General features: G+C 52.3%; 1 protein-coding gene across 2 annotated transcripts in view; it reads left to right on the top strand.

Annotated features, from left to right (window-relative positions):
- Esrrb (estrogen related receptor beta) overlaps window positions 1–22,327 on the top strand; it is a 166,527-nt gene that overhangs the window by 138,357 nt on the left and 5,843 nt on the right. For both annotated transcript variants that reach the window (XM_028876219.2, XM_028876209.2), the window contains exons 4-6: window positions 12,062–12,172; window positions 12,746–12,907; window positions 20,802–21,071. In XM_028876219.2, the coding sequence (XP_028732052.1) occupies window positions 12,062–12,172; window positions 12,746–12,907; window positions 20,802–21,071 (543 nt within the window). The remainder of the gene's footprint in view (window positions 1–12,061; window positions 12,173–12,745; window positions 12,908–20,801; window positions 21,072–22,327) is intronic.

Below are 22,327 nucleotides of genomic sequence, written 5' to 3' on the forward strand. Positions count from 1 at the left end.
GGATCCGAACTCGGGTCCTCTGGAAGAGCAGCAGGTGCTCCTAACAGCTCAGGCACCTCTCCAAACCTAGGATTCTGGACCGCTGTAGTCAGTAGCTCTGAGGTGGATGCTGCTGCTGCTTGCATAGTTTTTATTTTTCATTTCTTCAGCGTAGAAGCCAGTAAGCATTATGTTTTGCGGGCCATAAGTACTCAGCCCCACGGATGTAATGATAAGTTGGGCCGTGTCTCCATAAAGGTCAGAGGCTGGGCTTGGCCTTTGAACGGGAGTCTGCTGATTCCTTTCCTCCTCTACCACTGATGGGCGGCTTTGGGGCTTGTGGGCTCTTGCTGTCAAGGGAGCATCGAGCTCAGGCTTGTTTCCCAGATGCACATGCGCAAGAGTTATTAGCACCCCAGGAGAAGGGTTTGGAGTACGTGTCTTCAGCTCAGGGTGTGTGTGTGTGTGTGTGTGTGTGTGTGTAGTATGTAGTATGTAGTATGTATATAGGTACTAGAGCACAAGCCAGACGAGGCCACTGGCTATCCTGCTCTATCGCTCTAGGCAGACCCCTGCAAGCTGCAGTGGTCTGACGGCCTCACACAGGGCTATGTTAGAAGCCACACTAGCTTTTTACATGGGTGCTGCATGTTTTTTTGAACCCGGGTCCTCACATCTGTGCAGCATAGTACTCCTAACCACTGGGCCGTCACCCCAGGCCCCAAACCCGATTTTATATGGCCCTGTAGTGGGACCCAGGGCTTCACATGTGCCAGATGATCACTTGAAGATTTTAATGGTATGTTTATTTTAGTTTCAATTATGTGTAGGTAGGAGGAGCAGGGTCTGTTCATGGGAGCCCAGGTGCCCGTGGAGGTCAGAAGGTGGCACTGGATCCCCTGGAGCTGGAATTACAGGTGGGGGGTGAGCCACTGTGACATGGGTACTGGGAACCGAACTTGGGTCCTCTGGAAGAGCAGTAAGCACGCCCAACAGCCTAGCCGTTTCCCTGCAGCCTGATCCTTGGGGAGTTTAATGTTGGACTTCCTCCTTTTAGATGTTTGTTTGGTTTTGGTTTTGGAGACAGGTTCTTGCTTTGTAGTGGTGGCTGACCTCGAACTTGTGGCCTTCCTCCTGCCTTAGCCCCGAGTGCTGTGTTTTGGTTTGTTTGGCTAGGTTTTTTCAAGACAGGGTTTCTCTGTGTAGCCCTGGCTGTCCGAAAACTCAATCCATAAGACCAGGCTGGCCTTGAACTCACAGGGATCCACCTGGCTCTGCCTCCTGAGTGCTGGAGTGCTGTGGGATGGTCTGTATGTCAAATCTGTTGCTCTGATTGGTCAATAAATAAAACACTGATTGGCCAGTGGCTAGGCAGGAAGTATAGGCGGGACTAATAGGAGAACTGAGAGAACAGGAAGGCAGAGGGAGTCACTACCAGCTGCCCCCATGACAAGCACCATGTGAAGACTCCGGTAAGCCACCAGCCACATGGCAAGGTATAGATTTATAGAAATGGATTAATTTAAGCTATAAGAACAGTTAGCAAGAAGCCTGCCACGGCCATACAGTTTGTAAGCAATATAAGTCTCTGTGTTTACTTGGTTGGGTCTGAGCGGCTGTGGGACTGGCGGGTGACAGAGATTTGTCCTGACTGTGGGCAAGGCAGGAAAACTCTAGCCACACCGGGATTAAAGGTGTGCCCCGCCACTGCCCGGACTTTTAAGCATGGAACACCACATCTGCTTCATTTTTCTTTATTTTCTTGAGGCAGGGTCTCACTGTTGGGCGATGCTTGCCATCCCTCTCCACAGTCAAGACTGATCCAAAGAAGTGTCATCTTTTTATGGACCAGGACAGTGACCTAAGTAGATGTCTCTGGCCCTGTTCCTTCTCAGCCCTGCTGCAGCCAGAGAACTCTGTTGTTTGTTTGTTTGAGGCAGGCTCTCACTATAGCCCTGGCTGGCCTGGAACTCAGACATCCACCTGCCTCTGCCTTCTAAGAGTTGGGTTTATCTGTGTGTGCCACCTCGCCCAGTTCAGAAGTCTTTTAAAAGCCACCGTGAGAGTTTGTCGCTTTGTTTCCCACCTTCTTGAAGTTCTCGTAGCACTTAGAAAAACATCTGACTGAGGGCTCAGGTCTGCTCTGAGACTCCGCCCTTGTCTCCTCCGCCGTCGTCTCCACCCTCTCCTGTCTGCGTTCCCGTCCGTTCAGCTCCACCCTCATCAGCTTGCTTGCCCTCTCCAAGCATGGCAGACCTAATTCTCACCTCAGGAATTCCAGACAGTGCCCTCTCTCGGAGTACAGGCTTCTCGTCCTCTCGGCCCACATAGATATCATTTCCTCCGTCACTTGCTCTCAGAGCCCCCCCCCCCCCAAGACCTTGTCATGGAACTTCTCCCACTCAGGAAATGACCTTCTTTATTTATTTATGCGCTTGGCTTATTTTGTGTACTCTGCCATCGCCCAACACCCTGGTTTTTAATTCAAGAAGTAAGGTGGCAAGCTGCCCCCCCCCTCATTGGACTGTCAGCTCCAGGGTGGTATTGCGGTAGAGCGTGTGATTGAAAGGCCCCGGTGGAGTATCTGAGGCCAGCAGGCTGTGGTGGCATGATGGATTCGCAGTGTCTGTCACGGGCAAGGAAATGGAAAGTGGTGGCCCCGGTGACGGGACCCTGCCATGCTTGATCTGGCCCAGCTGTGCTTCAGTGACTTTCCAAGGGCCACCCAGCTAGGACATGACAGAGCTGGGTGGAGTCTAGGCTCCTTGTAGTTCTACCTTCAGTGTGGGTTCCTCGCCCAGCAGAGACATGCAGTCCCTCCCCGGTAAGAATGGAGTCGAGTAGGGCTTGGCTGGATTATTCTTCACTGTTGGGTGTAGTTTTAGACCTCAGCTGTGGGAACACAGGGAAGAGGCAGGTGAAATGTCCTTAGTAGTGTGGTGCCGTGGACCAGGAGGATCTCCAGGAAGGGAAGAGTGATAGTGGACCCTGCTTCAGTAGCTAGATACTGGGGTTCCCCTAGCCATTCAGGTACCCCGAGTCTATAAACAGTTGGCAGGAGCCTGGGATATAAGGTAGAGGTGGTTGTTTGTTTGTTTGTTTGTTTTTGTTTTTATCCACTAGGAAATCCCTCCTCCCCCACCCACCTCCCCCTCTCTGTCACCAGGTGGACTGGTTGGGTTTTGTCAACTTGACACAAACCTAGACATAGCTGGGAAGAGGGAATCTTCATCGAGAAGATGTCTCCATCATACTGATCTGTAGGCAAGTCTGTGGATGTATTGTCTTACTGTTTATATAGGAGCACTCAGCCCACGGTGAGTGGTGTCACCCCTGGGCAGTGGTCTGGGCACTGTAAGAAAGCAGGCTGAGCAATCTGTGAGGAGCAAGCCAGTAAGCAGCACCCCTGCATGGTCTCTGCATCAGAGTCCTGCCTTGAGTTCATTCCTTGGCTTCCCCCTGATGACGGACTGTATAACCTGTGAGCCAAATAAGCCCTCTCTTCCCGAAGTTTCTTTATTAGTCATAGTGCTCAGCACAGCAGAAGAAAGCAAACTAGGGCACCAGGGTGAGCTCCAACCCATAATATCCCCCCGGGAAGAATGCTCAGAACAGAGAACTGTATCACAAAGACCCAGACCCAGCATACAACCGCCAAAAGAGCTTTGAAAAAGTATTCATGGCCGGGCGGTGGTGGTGCACGCCTTTAATCCCAGCACTTGGGAGGAAGAGGCAGGTGGATCTCTGTGAGTTCGAGGCCAGCCTGATCTACAGAGCTAGTTCTAGACAGCCAAGACTAGACAAAGAAACCCTGGTGTGTGTGTGTGTGTGTGTGTGTGTGTGTGTGTGTGTGTGTGAGAGAGAGAGAGAGAGAGAGAGAGAGAGAGAGAGAGAGAGAGAGAGAAGGCTTTAGACAAGAGGTTCTCAACCTGTGGACCGTGACCCCCAGTGGTTGAATGGCCTTTTCATGGAGTGGCCCAAGACCATCAGAAAATACAGGTATTCATGTTATGGATCACAGCAGTAGCAAAATTACAGGTATGAAGTAGCAACGAAAATAACTTGATGGCTAGGGGTCACCACTACACAGGGAACTATATTGAAGGGTGGCAGCATTAGGAAGACTGAGAACCACTGTTCTAGACAGTGTATATGACCCCAGAGACCCCAGGCTCAGAGCCCTCAAGGAGCAAGTCCTCCATTCTGATCCGTTCCCTTCCCGGCAAGGCCGTTCTCATCATGCAGGACTGAAATGAAATGATAACTCAGTGAACCCCAAGTCCAGATGTGGATCCTTCCTCTGTCACTCCTAGCTGTGTGACCCCAGGTCTTGTGTATACCAGGCTGGCCTTGAACTTCTCTGCATCCTAGAATAGCCTTGAATTTCTGACCATCTTGCCTCCGCCTTCAGAGTACTGGGATTGCAGGCCGGTATCACCCCCCAGGTTTGTGCAGCCTTGGGTTGAACTCAAGGCTTTATGCACGCTAGGCCAGCCCTCTGCCATCTGAGCTACACCCCCAACCCCGCCTGACCTTTCTCTAGCCCTCCGTTTTCTCCTGATGACAGCCCTGAACTCTCTCCGTCCTCAGAACTGTCATGCAACTCAAACGAGAGATGAGCATGTTCAGCTTTGTAAGCAGAGAGCCCTGTTCAGTCCAGGACCTGCTCACTGCATAAAGAGGCCGAGCATGGTGGAGTCCACACTGCCGGTGGGTTTTGAACAGGAAAAGTCTCAACCTTGATGACCTTAGCAAGGTCAACAAGGGGATCCTTCTTGGCTTTAGCCTGGGACCGGAGTGAAGGAAGGATCCTGGCTTCTAGGCTTTTCCTCCCCGCTGCCCTTGGTAAACCTCCCTTTGGGGCAGAGAGACGAAGTGATAGTGGAGGTCAGCACCAGCCAGGCTTGGGGCCAGGTGCAGGACCACGCTTTAGCTAGTTATTTTTAGTGCGAATGAAAGAAACCTAAACTGGCTGCCGCCCAGTACAATCAGCTATTTTTGCTTTGAAAGACTGGGATCCCGGCCAGCCTTGGGGGAGGGGCTGCAAATGAGAAGCAGGGGGGGGCGGAGGATGGCGAGAAGTGGGAAGTACTGCTCTTCCATTAAGAAAGAGTGAGAGCCCGTTGGGGTCATGGTGACCATTCAGTCAGTTTCTGATGGGGAGCCCTGAGATGCCTGCAGTGGATAGCAGAGGCCAGCAGCAGGTGGGGCATGGTTTGAGATGCTCCCCTCCTCCCCATGAAGCTTCTGGACCATCTCCTGGGCCCTAAGCAGGGCCCCTGCTGGCCCTTGTCGGCCAGCCTAGCATGCTAACTTAAGGCTGTGGAAGAAGGGTCTAGAAAGTGTGACTTAGCCGAGGCCGAGAGCTCTGTCCTTGGGCTGGACGGAGGTGGCCCCTGAGTTCCTCTGTTGCTGCCGTGCCTAGCAATTTGAAATTCATTTTATTTTATTTCGAGATGGGGGTCTCACACTGTAGCTAAGGCTAACCTGAAACTCACTCTAAAGCCCAGGCTAACCTGGAACTCATGTTAATCCTTCTGCCTCAACCCTTCAAGCGCTGGGATTACAAGCAGGAAGCTCCCACAACCTGCTCCATATTGGGACCTAGAGCATACTGACTCTTCATTCTGGATTCCTCCCCACCCCCTCCACGGCGTCCAGCCTGCCTGCTGTGTCTGACCTTGAGGACTCCAGAAGCCTCAAAGGTAGAGCTGGACCACAGCTGCCTTTTGGTGTCTGGCTCATTTCAATCGGAATGACTAATAACATGTCTAGGCCATATTGGTTCGCCCGTAGCCTCTCATGGCCATTGAGGTTGCTCCCTGGTGTGAGTTAGCTCCCATGGACTGTACTGCAGTGAACACTGGCCTGTTTTCACCTTCAGCTCTCAGGTGGGGTGAAAACCTAGGAGTAGGATTTGTGGTGATTCTGGGTAGGTGCTTTGAGCTACCAACACATCAGCATTCTACGCCGCCACTAGAATTTTACAGGAGTGTTTAAACTTTTCATTTTGAGAACACTGAGTTACAGTTGTGAGAAAATACAGAACGATTCCATGTACCCTTCCCCCAGTTCCCTTATTGCAGTGTCTTGAAAATAGAATACACTATACAGCCAAGATGCTGACGTGTGACAGAACGTCCTTAAGGGTGAGGGATTTTTAGTAGTGGTGTTAGCATTTATTTAACACTTACTGTTTGCCATCGAAGATTTTTCAAGTGCTCGCATGAATTGACATTGGATTACATGAGCTGTTAGCCCCGTGAGGTAGGCACCATTACCCCGTCCTAGAGTCCCAAGAAGTGGAGGTACAAAGAGGTGAAGACCCTTACTCAGTTCCACTCCAGTAGCCGGGTGTGGTTTGGTTTACCCAGCTCTGCCCCAGGCCACAGCTCATCCCTTCGGCTTATGCTAGGCGCTCCCACACTTGTCCAGGTGTCTAGCACTGGCCCAGACTCAAAGACTCTGCCCAGGGTTGTGAATTGCATTGATTACCAATCCTTTTTATATTCATGAGATACTATCGAAGCATTAGATTTCTCTGTACATCCTGATGGGTTAAACAGTATACAACAGTAGTTAAAACAGAGGCCGTGTGTTCTTTAGTATTTAAGAGATCTGCAATGATTTCCATATTAGCATTATTAATACCTTTTTATGTTTGGAAAGTCTCCATGAAATGATAGGATCTAGTAATCTCAGACAGTAACTATAAGTTAATTAGTATTTTTAATTGCATTTCCTGATTGTGCTTTTTTGGGTATCTTGCTAATGTAAGTACACAAACAATAGGCATTCTTATTTCAAGACTCCCTTTTCTCTGTCTCCCCAGTTGGTGTTTGGAAGTTACATCTCAATTTAGGAATAATTACCCCTCATATCAGTGGAGATGACTTTGACTTCCAGACCCTCTGGCAGCCAGTGGCTTAAGCATCAGCAAATGAAGTTGCTTTCTTTTTTTTTTTTCTGTCCTGTGTAGCCCAGACTGGCCTTAAACTTGGCTATATAGTTAAGGATGACCTTGAAGCGTTGATCCTCCTGCCTCTGCTTCCCAAGCGCTGGCTTTCTCCTCCTAGCAAGAAGCCTGGGGTAAGGATTGAGAGACAGACATATTCCCTTGCAGTTGAGGTTATCAAGTGTCAACTCTTTCTTCCATGTTTTCAGTAGCCTCGGGGTGGCTGCTTCATGGCTGACTGCAAGGTAGTCCTCACAGATAACAGGGAAGCTGCCAGAATAGGCAACAGAATTGTTGGGACTGGCTGGAACTTGTTGCTTCTGAAAACAAACCAGAATGGCACATGGGTCTAAAAGGCCCACCTGCAGGCTCAAGGTGATAGGAGGAGGGCCAGCCTGTGCCACCATGTCTGGTTTGAATGAAAACAGAAGCAGCTTACTGAGTGAATGAATGTAAAACCTCGATGGGAAGAAAGCAAGCACAGTTGACTACTGTCTGCGGTGTGCAGGCTTTCAGATATCCACTGCCTTTGGCCTCGAGGTACTGACAATTCTCAGTCCAGAGCAAACTTAGCAATAAAAAGAAAGGCAGAAAAGGCAGGAGAGATGGCGTGAAGCTGCAGAAGGTAAAGACTGCTTGGCCTTGGAAGAAGGGTGTCCAGGAGAAGTCCAGATGCCTGAAGGATTGACCTGGAGAAAGTCAGTGTCGGCTCCGAGGCTGGGATGGAGCTTTGAGAGTTGTGAGGAAGGAAGTAGGAATTAGCCGGAGGAACTTCAGGAGGGAGGAGGGCCTGCCGTGGACAGGTGGGACATAGGGATGTCCTGAGAGGAGCTGTCTGAGATGAACACGTCAGCCACCCTGTTGGCCACCACAGCTCAGTCCTGGGCTTGTCTGGGCACACTCAGCAGGAGGCAGCGGAGCGGCACGTGGGTGAACAGAGGGAGTCCAGAAAAGTCTGGACTTCCGTGGCAGGTCTCAGGAAAAGCCATGATCCTGGAAGGCCCTCCTGAGGAGGGTCCAGAAAAGTAACTGTTTCCAGAGCGGTGTCGGCAAGGAGGGCAAGGTCATTGGATTTGGAGGTTGGCACTGACTCTGTGCTGGATTTGTGCTCCACAGAGTGAGACGCACAGGCTCATGTCCTCTGCTCCAAATGATCATTACAAATCGTGACCGGTGTCGGGCAGGGCTGTGGGCAGTACTGAACCTCCTGCCCTGGAGAGCCAGAAGCAGGATGGGAGCATGCCTATGGTGGCTCTGGAAGCGGCTAGTGAAGTGCAGCTCCTGGCCCGTTGGAACCTCTTTGCCACACCCCCCACCTCAAGATCATTAAAATGTCAGGAAAGCCTGGATTCCAGCATAGTGGGTCTGACCATTGTCTCCTCCCTAGCCCGAGGATGACACTGGAACTTTGGGTTTTTTTTTTTTTTTTTTTTTTGAGACAGGGTTTCTCTGTGTAGCTTTGCGCCTTTCCTGGAACTCGCTTTGGAGACCAGGCTGGCCTCGAACTCACAGAGATCTGCCTGCCTCTGCCTCCCGAGTGCTGGGATTAAAGGCATGCACCACCACCGCCCGCCCGGCTGACACTGGAACTTTGAACCACCGCCTCCGCGTGTCAGGAAGTAGATCAGCCTGAACATGAGCACTGGGTTCCCTGGGCGACAGGTCAGAGGCTTCCTGGGTTTGGATTTGAACAAGAGCTTAGAAACACCTGGAACAGGTGTGTTTCACACCCAGGCTTTGATGTGCAGTCCTTAATTAGTTCCAACCAGAGACGCTGACGGGACACCTGAGGCCCTTTGGAGTCACTGGCTGCCTGGCTAGGAAGGACTGGAGGGGAAATGCAGAGGAGAGTTGGAGGACTTGAGATGTGTCCTGGAAGCTCACTCCTTGGGACGGCAAAGGAGCTTGGGTACTGACTCTGACCAGGCAAACCAGCCAGCCCCTCAACCTGTTCGCCGTGTTTGTTAAATGAGGGAATGGCAGCCAGTCCGTATGCTGTGGGTTAAACGGGGTAATGTATGTAGAAAGTCTTCTGTGAGCCATGCTGTTAACCATAGCTGATGTGACTTACCAGGAAGTTGAACACAGTGTTTTCCTAAGCACCTGCTGGCTACCAGGCTCCGTGCCAGAGCCCAGTGTGGGCCACAAGCAGCCCCTGACCTTAAGGGACACGAAGCCAGCAGGGAAGACCCTGGTGCTGTGAAGAAACACCTGGTGTGCGTGCTCTTACTCATCGAGTCTTTCTTGAACACCCTCCAAGGTCTTTAATCAAGTCAGAGAACATTCCAGAAGGGACATCAGAGGTGTCAACTGCCTCCCCCCCCTCCTGTTTCAAAAGTCTCTCTAGCTGACAGCTGCCTTAGGGTTAGGTAGGCTAGGGGAAGAGGAGAGTCCCTTGGAGGGGCTTCTGGGGAAAAGAAGTGGCGAAAATGGGGGCAGACCCCCACTTTTTGGACTCAAGAATGAGAGCGCATATCGGCCCCTGGCACGTAAAGGTGCCCCTGGGTCCTCACTGCCCTCTGGGAATGCAGTAGGGTTATACCCCAGGTTGTGTTGGCATTTCAAGGGGTAGCCTGAGCTTAGTTCAGCTGGGAGAGCAGTAAGCAAGGGGTCTCCTGTCTAGGGTGTCTCTGCCTCTATTTCAGGAGTGAGGGACAGATGTGAGCTGCAGTCCGAGCCTGAAGGGTTAGGGCTGTGTTGGGGGGATTGAGCTGTTTCCTGTGTCCCCTAAGGGCCAGGATGATGATGGAGGTGGAGTCCAGAGCAGGTCTACAGAGTGCCCTGGGACCAGTGCCCACAGACTGCGTCTCATAGCTCATCTTGGTAAGATGCTTATTTGGGGGCTGCTAGTATGGCTTGGTTAGTAGAGTTTCTTGTCTGGCACGCACAAAGTCCTGGGTTCAAACCCCAGTATCCCGTAAACTGCTCATGGTGCCGCATGCCTATAATCCCAACACCGAGGAAAAAGAGACAGGAGAATCAGAAGCTCAGGAACTTCCTTGGCTACTCAGCGATTTGGAGGCCAGCTGGAGGTACATAAGACTGTCTTGGGGGGTGGGGGTGGAGGGGAGAGGGAGGCAGGAAGAGGCTCATTTGCTCTTTTAACAAGCCCCAGATAATGGTGACGCTACTGGTCGGGCCGCAATCACCTCTGCAATCACTAGCCATCTTAGGCATGCTCATCACATCCCGTGACTTCAGTTCTACCCCAGAGCTTTGGCCCACCGGTCAGGCTAGCAGAATCGTCAGAGCAGCATTCTGCTGGTGACCGAGAGATAAATCACCCAGACCAGACCTCCAGTGTGCGAGGAGTACCAGCTGGTTGAGCTGACCGAGCCAGCAGCAGAATCCAGAACCTTCCTTCTTCCTTCCCTCTCTCCCTCACCGCTTCTTGTCTGCACATCCTTTGCTCAGGTTCTGTTCCTAGAGAAACTGACCCAGACCCTTTGACCGTCTAATCAGAGGTAGGGCATTGTTGACAGCTTCTCGAGAGGCCCCCAGACCAGGCTTAGAAAGCAGCAGATCCCAGAGTGCTCAGGAGCATCATTGCCTAGGTGACCGGGATGTTGTGTCTTAGGGCTGCCCACGCATTCTGTACCTTTCTGCTTCCCTCTGCTCATCCTTCCACCTCTAAGAGGGATGAAGAACCCAGACCAGTGAAAGTGTAGCACAGGACCTCAACAAGATGCCCCTCCAAATGGGAATTAACCATTAGGTAGAAGTCGGGGGTGGGATGCTGAGTCTCTCCCCGTCACTGTAGTGTTCCCTACAGCCTTGTGCAGGAAGGCTTGTGACCGAAGTTCCATTGTGAGATTAAAGGACTGCTAATGAGCTGAGGATGTAGCTGTGTTGGCGAGTCTTTGCCTGGTACAGAGGAGGGTGGGGTCCTGCAGTCCATCCCCTGCGCTGCGTAGACTGGGTATGGTGGCACAGACCTATAATCTTCCCCTTGGAGGCTGAACTTGGGTCCCAAGTTCAAGGCCAGTTTGGGAGATGACCACGGAGTAGGCATGGCTGAGAAGTAACTAGCTCCCTAAGAACCAGTTAGTTCCCTCTTGTTGGCCTTGGCTCCTGCCTGCATAGCTCCAGTATGGCCTTTGCCCTCCGGAGAGGATGTGAGCGGTAGCCTTTTGTTGAAACTGGGTGTGGGTGTGCCCCAAAAACATTGTCCCACCTACAAAATCATGTCACTTTCAATTGCTATCATTCTCTAGGCAGTTTCCTCTTTTCCCGAGGACTGTTTGGATGTACCTAGTTGTACATACTGTCAAGGGGTATGAATGGGGTGGAAATCTTCCTTCTATCAAGGGGCCATTTTGACTTCGGCTCGAGCAGCTTGGGATGGGCTGAGTCGAGTGGGCAGGTCAAGACTGCCGACAGGTCTGCAAGTCTTCTGGGAAAGGTGGGGGTACTCTTCCCTTTAGGGGACAGAACAGGGGTTGAACTTGAGAAGAACTTAGAAGCCGAGGCAATCACCCTGCTTTCTCTCTCTCTCTCTCTCTCTCTCTCTCTCTCTCTCTCTCTCTCTCTCTCTCTCTCTCTCTCTCTCTCCATCTGCCATTTTACTTTTGAGACAATCCCGTGTAGCCCAGGCTAGCTATAGATTTCCTGTGTTGCTGACCATGGACTTCTGATCTCGCTGTCTTCACCTGAGTGCTGGGATTACAGGCACATGCCACTATACTCGTTTTTTTTTTTTGTTTGTTTGTTTTTTGTTTTTTATTGCAAGTGTTGGGGATTGAACCCAGGGCTTTGTATGTGCTCGGCATTGCACTGTACCAACTGACCTACATCCCTAGTCCCTCTTTGCCAACTTTGTGAACTCAGCCCTCCCTGGATACAGAGCAGAACCAAGATAAGGACCCTTGGCCGAGGACTTTATTGTGCCTTGCTTTTAGAGGTGAGGGCTCAGAGGCTAGAGGTCTCGGGGTGACTTTAGGAGGACGCTCCACAGGGAGAGGCGGGACCAGGCTTGGAGATGGGCTGTCCCTTCAGATGATGTCTCACCTCCTGGCACGAGGCTGGATGGCCACGAAGCTCTCAGCCAGGGCTGCAGTTCCAAAGCAGTGCCTCCTCCCCTGGAGGTTTGGAACAGCTCTTGATACCAACGTCTTCCTCCTCTGACAGGTGTGCGTCTTGACCGAGTGCGTGGAGGGCGCCAGAAGTACAAGCGACGGCTGGACTCGGAGAGCGGCCCCTACCTGAGCTTACAGATTTCCCCACCTGCTAAAAAGCCAAGTGTGTACCAGGCAGCCACCACCCCACCCCACCCCCGCCACCCCGCACGCCTGCTCTTCTCAGCCAAGAATACCTGGCATCCTCTGTTATGAATTATTATGGGGAGTGTGTGGGGGGACCCCTGAGGGTATCCCGAACATGCAGGGAAACACACTGGCATGGGCAGATGCAGCGTTGGGCTGGTGGGCGACCCACTGGGGCCGTTCTGTCCTCCCTCTGGGGGGTGGTGAGTGGTGTGGATCTAAAGACAGCCAACGGTGCCTGGTATTGCCTGGCTTCATCAGAAGGCCTATCCATATGGAATGGCACAGAACTGGCCTCCATGTGAAATAAGAGCCCCAGCACCCAGATCTTGTCCCCACGCATGGCCACTTTTCTAGAACTGCTGTGCCAGGGTCGTCTGTGTGGCGTCCCGTTGCAGGAGACATCCCAGCGCCCTCATTGCTGCTGCCAGCAGCTTTGGGACGTCAGGAGACAGACAGATGCCAGCCACGTTTGACCCCCAGGGCTTCACCCTCGCCCTTCCCCTCTCCCCCCGGCATTTACTGTTTGCCCCCTCTTTGCTCATTACAGTGACTAAGATCGTCTCCTATCTACTGGTGGCTGAACCGGACAAGCTGTACGCTATGCCTCCCCCTGGTATGCCTGAGGGAGATATCAAGGCCCTGACCACCCTCTGTGACCTGGCAGATCGGGAGCTTGTAGTCATCATCGGCTGGGCCAAACACATCCCAGGTGAGTCATGGCGGGGTGGGGGCAAGGGTGGTGAGGGGCTCTAGGCTCCCCAAGTCCCGTAGATGCACCTTTGATGTTTGGTGTCGGGCCCAGCGAAGCCTAGGAGACCTTTGCCACCCCACTTAAGGCCCTTCTCTCTTCTGTGGGATCGAGGGGAGTAGTATTCGGAAGGGTCAGTAATGTCTGTGAACTGCCAGGGGCTCATCAGAATTCCCTGCCATCTTATTGGGACCTGCAGTAGGGGTAGAGAATTGAAAATATCTGAAGAACAAGTTCCTTGAGCCCGCACGTCAAATCAGCACGCTGTTCCTGAAGAGTTCAGTGGAACTAGAGTGGGAAGCGGCTCCCTCCCCCGAGCTGTGGGCAGAGAGAAGGGGTGAGTTAGGGGCAGGGGCCTTGGGAGTTGGGTCAGGTTCAGATTCTAGGCCCAGACGCCATGTGGCCTGAGCCTGTCGCTTGACCTGTGACAGGGGAGTACGAGAACTCGACCTTCGTAGTTAAACAGGGTGACGTGAGGCTGTGAGGTCCAGGTGTGGAGTCCATCATGGGCCAGTGTCACTTGTGAGCTCACCATGGCCACCTGCTGGAGCTTTCTCTGGTCTCCGTGTTGAGATCTCGAAGCTTCTGGGGCAGGAAGTGTATGTATGCACAGGGTATTTCAGGCCCTCAGGGAGTCTTCACTCTGTGCCCCACTGTGAGCCTCCCTTGGTCTAGGTGGACAACGGGAGCCCATCTGATTGCATATTGCACACGCCCAGGGGCCTTTCTCTGTACAGTTGAAGGTCCTGTCCTGGGCTCCAGCACTGGGTCTCACTGAGTCAGAGACATGCTGCTGCCTCTGGCAGTGAACCCCTCCTCTTTCTAGCTACATGATGCACGGCTTTGTCTGTCTGTCTAGACATGGTTTTTTGTCCGCCATGGCCCTAAAAGATGACCATAACACATGTGGCACCACAGCAGAGGGGTGCTAACCTGTGAGTGCCAGTGGTTATCGAGGTGATTCAAGTCCCGTGTGAGTGAGACTCGTGTGTGCCCCCTAGGAAGGCACCGGCTGTGGACAGGGGATGGAGATGCTGTTGCCAACACACACGCCTAGAGGATTCTGAAGTGGTCCCTTGGCACCCTGAGCCTTGGGTGGGTTTGGCCAGGCACCTGGCTAGTGCGTCCTTTGTAAGGAGCTCAGTCTCCTGGGATTACACACTCAGTTTTTAAATCTGCCCTGTGCTGCCTCAGCACAGATGTGGCGTCAGGCCGATGCTTAAGACACCTCAGCCTGGATTGCTCCACTAACCCCAAGCCAAATTGGGCACAGCCACCCCGGCCCAGCCCTCAGATTACTGTTCCGGGTCAGAGAGGTGCAGTGTCAGAGGGATAACTCAGGAGTGTCGCCTGGTGGTCTCCCGGATCAGTACATCTTCCTTTTGTTGGCCTTGCCCTCATAACACCTGGGGGAAAGGAGTGTCCAGGAGACTCGCTCTCGTAGCTCGTATGTTTTTCTTTCACACCTGTGTCAAGTTAGAGGGACAGGTAAGCGGGGTGATTGTTGGGGACATAGGCTTGGAGCCAGACCCGCAGGCCTCCTGTCCCAGATCTGCCTTATGGGGCTTGTATAAGGTTTTTCTGAGCCTCAGTATTCCCATCTGCAAAATGGGAGCCCCAGAAGCCCCCACTAGGAATCCCAGGAGGGCGTCACTCAAAACTGCCACAGCTGCCATGGTTGTCACAGTTACCAGTAGTGAGTGACACAAGCCCGCTTTGGACCAGTATTTCCTCTCCAAAGACTGATTCCTGTGGATGAGAAACAGACTGAGTGTGGTGTAATCTCACGCCTGTAATCTCAGCACTCCGAAAACAGAGGCAGCGGGCTTGCTGTCAGTTTGAGGCCAGACTGTTGTGCAGAGCAAGTTCTGGGTCAACCAGGCTGCCTAGCAGAAGAGACCCTGTCTCAGGAAACCAGAACCACAAATAGGAGGACGTGAAGTGAGCATCGGCTCCCTTGTTTGTCTTATGCACTGACTTGACTGTTTTGCATAAATATGCATGTTGAATCATTCGGGTAATTAATAAGGGTCTCCTGCCACCGTTTGTAAACCTCGCACTAAGGGCAGGGACAGACCAGGTGTCCTTTTTAAACGTGTATGGCTAGGTGTTTTGCCTGCGTGTAGACCTGTGCACCATGTGCATGCAGTGCCCGAGGAAGCCAGAAGAGGGCGTCAGATCTACTGGAACTGGAGTCACAAATGATTGTGATCTTCCGTGTGGGTACTGGGAATCTACCCTGCACCCTCTGTAGGAGCAGTAAGTCTCTCCAGCCTTGTGTCTGATACTTTTAAATTATTGACTTAATCCTATTTCTGATGGAAAACTCATTTGAGGACGGGCCTTACCGAGAGAAAGAAAGCACTTGAAGATTGATTTAGGGGCCTCACATGTTAGAGCCCGCACCAAGACCATGTTGAGTCGTGTTGATTCTGGTCCGGGGCATGCAGAAGGAAGGATTTCAGACTGCCCAGGACTAGAGTCATGCAGCAGTCTTTAGACAGGGGGTTGGCTCGGGCTACAGTGTCTGCAGCCTGTGGTCTACAACCAGGTGCACAGAGGGTACTTACAGAGTAAGCGCTGGACAGAGGGTCTGTCCCAGCATGTGGCTTAGAGTTGTAGGGGTGCCCTGCCCACTAACCAGAGACGATCTAAGACTCCACCCCATGAAGCCTGAAACCTCCGATAGGTTGCTATGTCTGAGACCCATATATACATATATATTGTATTTTCATAATATCACTGCACTGGAGTTTATTTGTCCTTCTGTGTCTCATGTCTTGGTGTCTATCTGGGGTCATTAGTGAGTGAAAGGAGGACCCCCTGAGCATATTGGTGTACTGCATTACCCCGACTGAGGTGGCTTCACGTGACAGACGGGTGGGCAGCGTAGACAGCATGGATACACCAGAAAACAGCCTGCTCCATCCCTGTACGGAGCAGAGTAGAGCAGGGTGGCCCAGACCACAGATAAACTTAAAGTCGTTCACTTCTGGAATCTTCTACTTCCCATTTCCATACCCCGTTAGTTGACCTTGCATAACTAAAACCTCAGAAGAGGGACTACTGCTTATTTTCTGTTTTGGAGACAAGGTTCTACTGTGTAGCAGCCTTGGCTGGCTTCAAAGTCCTAATGATCCTTCTGCCCCGGCCTCTCCAGTGCTGGGATCACAGGCTGATCGGAATAGCAGTTTGCTCAGTTATGGCTTGGGTCACTTGGAGGTTACAGGGCTGGAAATGCAGTCTGGGCTTGAGTTGAACTTCCCAAGTGCTGGGCTTCCTGGAGGGCCAGCCCTAGTAGTCATGAGGGCAGCGACGGCCGGACCGCTTCCTCCCTGTGATCCAGAGACTAGAGCCTTAGCTGCTGGTAGTTAGTGCTCAGTCAGTTGCTCCACCCTGGCCAGGAGAGCCTTCACGGGAGTTGTCACTAGTGCCCAGCCCAGGGTGCTGTGTGCAGGGGATCCCCAGAGGCCTCTTCAGGAAGGCTCTTTGGACAGCCTGCTCCTGGGGAACCGCCGTCTGGCTGGATGAAGGATGAGCTGCCGCGTGACAGCAGCTGGGTCTGAAGTGGCCCCGGATCCTATAATTACATCTCCCTTTATTACCTCTCTAATGGCCCTCCAGGTCGGCAGAGACCGTCATAAATTAGCAGATTATGAACTCCACTTGCCACAAATTACCTGCTTTTTTTTTTTTCTTTAATTCTAGGAGCTCATAGTGTCGTGGGGGATGGGGCCAGCTGTTACTAGATCCACTGGTGTAGATAACACAGTTTTCCTGGAGCCGTAGAAGGAAGACCTGGGAGCCGGGGGCCCTGGGTTGGCTAGTGCTCCCAGGATGAGCTGCAGGGAGAGCTGGTCAACCTTGCTGGTCCAGAGCCCAGGCCACCAGAGCCCCTCTCTCAGAGGTCAGCTGCAGGGAGGGGCCTTGCTGGCCCAGATCCCAGATGAACGGATGGAGGCCCAGCCCAATTGGAAACACAAGTGGGGGTGTTTTCCCCGAAAGGGGGGGTGGGCGCACCAGCTGCTTGGGTTTTAAATAACAGAATCTACTTCTCATGCAAATACCAGAAGTGAACATGAAAACCTCCGCGGCCCCCATGTGAGAGCCTTCTGGGAATTCCCTGTGTGTGTACAGCCAGCCACCGTGCGTTCCCTCCCCCACAGGCTCCCATTTTAACACTCTGTTCCCCTAATGTCATGTGATGACGTTAAGTATTTCTGTACTTCCTGTGTGCTAAGCAGATCAAGAAGTGTTCTGCGTGTGCACACATTTCACCTTGCCCCCCCCCCCCCGACGTGGTGTCCTTGGTCCCATTTTACAGAGGAGTGTAGATACAGCAGGTCTGAGGTGGCCTTGCCTAGGGTCACCTCCAGTGGTCGGCAGAGTGACTGGTGTGACCAGTTGGCTCTGGAGTCTGCCTCCAGCCTGTGTTTGCACATCCACACAAATAGTTCCCCCTCACGCTTTGTGGCGGTTCGTTTATTAACTGTTGTGTTTATATAATAAGTACATGTATCACAAATTGCATTTCCATCTTTTTTTCTGCCTGGCATACTTTCTGAATGTGATTAACAAATGCCGCGTTTCTCTCCTGGAGCTAATCATGTCTACTCCTGTTTTCCCTTCTACTGTTTTTCTCAAGTACTAGAAAGCATTAAAATGGTTTCAGAACTCTGTCCAGGACGGAGAAGGCATTCTCTCCCCAGAGGGTGAGCCTGCTGCTCAGAGGGCACACTCAGTTAGCCCAGAGGTTGGAAGCTAGCCTTCGGAGTGCGCTCTCCCACAGCAGCAAAGAGTTTTCTAAGTGGCTGTCTGCCCCGCCCCCGCCCCTTAGAGCAGGCCAGCCTCGCACATGACCCTTGTGTGGGGTATAAACTCTGAGCAAGTGTTTGAGGTTGCTTTCCTGCCGTGCCAGGGTCAGGCCACGGCATCAGTCTGTCTGTCCTCTGCTGTGGCTACTTATCAGGCTGGGTGAGCAAGAGCCTGGGCAGGAAGGCAAGGGGCCCTGTGTCTGGTGTCTCCATGTTCCAGGCTCTTGGAGATTAGGGCTCGGGAGCATGTCTGTACCCCGGTGAGTGTCCCTTTAGAACACAGGCCCCAGGTCACTTGTGCAGGGTCTCCCTGGGCTGTCCTTGAGTAACTCTACCATTGCATGGTCTCAGAACCTTCCGTTCACTACAGTTCTTCCTTTCTTTCTCTCTCACTCCGCTCCGTCCCTCCCTCCCTCCCTCCCTCCCTCCCTCCCTCCCTCCCTTCTTTCTTCCTTCCTTCCTCCCTCCCTCCCTCCCTCCCTCCCTCCCTCCCTCCCTCCCTCCTTCCTTCCTTCCTTTCTGTTTTTCGAGACAGGGTTTCTCTGTGTAGCCCTGACTGTCCAGGAACTCGCTGTACAGACCAGGCTGACCTCAAACTCAGAGCCCCACCTGCCTCTGCCTCCCAAGTGGTGGGATTAAAGGCGTCCGCCACCATGTTGGTTGATGACATTTAGTGCCCTGTGACATCTTCTCCACGGTACTCCTGGGAGGCTGGGAGTTGTGGTTTGAGTAAACCATCGGTTGCCATGGGGCGCCGAGAGGGACGGAAGCCTGCTTGTGACATTCCTGCAGAGATCGTGCCCGAGGGATGAGTCTCGGCAGCCTGTTTGCATCCCCAGAGCCTGGCTGTGCCTCATGCGCCCTTCCCACTGCCTTCCGACTCATTGTCTGTTAATTCCCCCTGTGTGCCGCCTCCATCCTCCTCGGTCTTTCTGTTCCCGTCCATCCCCTCCCGATGAAGTCTGCTTTCCTCCCCACCCACACCCTCCCATGCTGGCTGATTGGTATCTGCTAATTAATGTCGCCAAAGCCTCTCTCCTACTCATGGACCTGATAAGGGAAATTGAATGTCCATTCCTATCTTTTATTACCTCCGGCTTCCTGGGCCCCCACAGGCTGCCACATACCCTCTGTGGTACTGGAGACGTGGGTAGCAACGGACGAACTTAACCCTTGTGTCCTGTCATGTCCCCCCAAGGAGGTGCAGTCACCAAAGGTCCGCCTAGTTGGTGGGTACAACCTCCTCTGTGATTGGTCACCTCTCTAGAGTCTGGCAGCCAGGTGGTGACCCAAGGCACAGGTTGTATGGACAGGTTCAGGGTTCATAATGGCGAGACTTAGAAAATAAAGATGAGGTAATTGGCCTTTAACTTCAGGGGTACCCCCCAAGAGGGAAGGCATTTGTCCTGGGTGGGTAACAGGAAAGACACCCCACTGGCCCTAAGAGATGGGCCATCTGGGAACTGGGCAAGTCCAAAGAGAAGGAAGTAATAATGACTGCACTAATAAAAGGTAATGGCGGCTTCCTCAGTCATCCTGGGCAGGGGGATGGTGGCTCACTGTGCACCACCAGTGGTGTGGGGTCCTCCTCCTTACATGCCCTTTCATCCACACGACACCCACACATCACAAGCAATGAGTAGGCAGGGATTCGTCCGAAGTTAGCAAATTCTTTCATTAGCAGAATTGCCCAGAAACGGATTTCCTTAATTTCAGTTGCACACAGAACATTGTGCAGATGGCTTGTGGACTCTCTTCTCCTCTCACCCTACCCCAGGCACCGGGAGTTAAAGTTAGGGCCTCACATGCCAGGCAGGCACAGCAACTGCACTGTATTTCCAGCCTGGTTTTGTTTGTTTTGAGACGGGGTCTTGTGTGGTCAAGGCTGGCTTTGCACTCTACATCCTCCTCCCAAGTACTGGTGCCCAGCTATTTCCTTCTCTCAATAAATCTAGCTTGCTCGAGTTAGACTAATCTCCCCGTTTCTGGATGGGCCCCCCTGAGAAGTTAACTGCCTCCTGTTTAGTGGTTATGATGTTTGAAATTAGCAAACTTACTCTTCTCTGTGGCCTTCTCGTAAATCAGGCTGTTAATTGACTTTGTCTAAATCAAGTCCACACACAGTGCAGTCCCAGCATGTCACCATCATCTGGCAGACGCAGACCTTCGTCTCAGCATTAATAAGAGCTTCCGTGTCTGTCGTCATCCATCTGTGTAGCTCACAGCCACTCGGAAGCGTCCTCGGCTCTCCTGCCCATTTCATGGACCGAGAGATCGGAGAGGTGGTCAAGGTTTGCAGAAGTTGGATGGCCTCCCCAAGGTCAGCCCACAGCTGACCATGGGCAGTCAGAGTCAAGCCCAGATCATCTCCCATAGCACATTGGACAAGGCAGTGTCATGATTCTGGACCCTCTTAAACCCCATTTCTCCTCACTGGAGGGAGCAGGTAGCGTCCATGAGTGCTAGCGTCCAGAGCGTATCTTCCGAGTCTTAAGTGACAGTCTAGGCAGCCAGCCTGGACACATGGGCTGACAGGCTGTCTGTCTATGGAGCTTTGCCCTCCCCGGCAGCCTCTGCTTTTGGTCACAGGAACTTCTGCCCAGGCCAATGGTTAACTGCATCCTCCTCCTTGGCTGGAAACTGTGTTAGAATCTGAATTGTTTTCAGAGAGACTCCCGGGAGGGAGCAGAGTGTTAGAGGCCACCCTCAAATCCTGCTCTTAGTTCAGCAGCTCCTTCCATTACATATGCACCTAATTAATCTCCAGATACTGGGAAAGACCTAGAACCAACAAGCATAATGATAGTAACTGTCAACATTGACCCAGCTCTTATGTAAGTCTTTCCCATGAATTCTGGTGTGACTCATTTACCGAGGGGGTGGAAGCAGCATCACATGGTTCCCCCATCCCCAGCAGGGTCTGGAGATGCAAGGACACAGTCCCCCCCCCTTCACCCCCTCCCCCAATCTGCCCTCTAGCAAGCCCCAGGGAAGACCCTGGGCCCATTTCTGATCATTGTCCTCTTCTCCCGCTTCTGCAGGCTTCTCGAATCTGTCACTCGGGGACCAGATGAGCCTGCTGCAGAGTGCCTGGATGGAGATCCTCATCCTGGGCATCGTGTACCGCTCGCTGCCCTATGATGATAAGCTGGTGTACGCGGAGGACTACATCATGGACGAGGAGCACTCTCGCCTGGCGGGGCTGCTGGAGCTCTACCGAGCCATCCTGCAGCTGGTACGCAGGTACAAGAAGCTCAAGGTCGAGAAGGAGGAGTTTGTGACGCTCAAGGCCCTGGCTCTCGCCAACTCAGGTAATGGTGGCAAGTGTGACCCTCAGAGGGCTCCAAGGCGTTTGAGGGAGCCTGGCAAGCTCAGGCTGTGGGCGGGGCTGGCTGTGATGGGCATGGGGTGATGGACATTGCTGTCATTGGCGAACACTGCGCGTTAGTCCTTGTCTCTTCCTGTGATAAAAAAAAAAAAAATCAGCTTACAGAAGAAAGGGTTTATTTTTGGCTTAGGACTCCAGAGGGATAGAGTCCATCACCAGAATGGGGAGAGAAGGCTTGGTGTGGCAGCAGGAAGCAGAGAGGCAGCATTTCATCCACACACGAGGGAGCAGGGGGAGCGAACAGGAAGTGGGATGAGGCTCTAAACCTCAAAGCTGCTCCTCCGGCAAGGCTCCACTTCCTGAAGGTTCCATAACTTCCCCGATACACTACCACCTGGGGACAGGACGTTGACGTACGTGAGCCTGTGGGGACATTTCTCATTTAAGCCGCCCCACACTGCAAGGGCGGCCTGGAGTTGAAAGGATCGTCGTGGAGGCCAGCGCTGGTTTTGTGTTCCCTAGACCTTCTACTTGCGGAAACCAAAGGATGCGGATTCTGAGTCCGGTGCTAAGGCCTGTGTCTGCATCTACCCCTTGAGCATGGTGCTTCCTTCTGAGCCTAGGCGACCATAAGCGGTGCTCACTTCACAGTATAGTTGTACATAATTATGTTGACCACATACCTAGCACACAGTAGTGAGTGCTCAGCTTGCTAAATTGGCTATGACATGATGCACATTCATTCTTATTATAATCCCATTTTATAGATGGGGAAATTGAGGCTGGGAATTTGTCCAGAGTCACACACTGTTTAAAGATGGCAGGGTTAGTCCAGATGGCGTGGCACAGGCCTTTAATCCCAGCACTAAGAAGACTGAGGCAGGAGGATCTTGTGAGTTTAAAGCCAGCCTGATCTACATAATGAGTTCCAGGCTAGCCAGGGCTACATTAGTGAGACCCTGTCCTAAAATATATTTTTTAAAAAAATTAGAAAAAAATAGTGTCAGAGTTAGGATCCAAGACAAGGTCATCAAATTCTCAGATAACACAGTCTTAGACTGCTCTTTGAACCTTCCCATCTCATCACCTGGGTACACAGACATCTAACCTCCCACGAGGATGGTTGTCTAGCATTAAAAAGTTTTGAGATTATTCAGTTTCCTAAAATTCCTACAACTTCAGCTAGATTATCCGGGTGAGGCGTTGGGCAATGGAGAGAGAGATCTGTCCACACTTAGA

The sequence above is a fragment of the Peromyscus leucopus genome, chromosome 14, assembly GCF_004664715.2.
Source record: "Peromyscus leucopus breed LL Stock chromosome 14, UCI_PerLeu_2.1, whole genome shotgun sequence".
Taxonomy (NCBI): Eukaryota; Metazoa; Chordata; class Mammalia; order Rodentia; family Cricetidae; genus Peromyscus; species Peromyscus leucopus.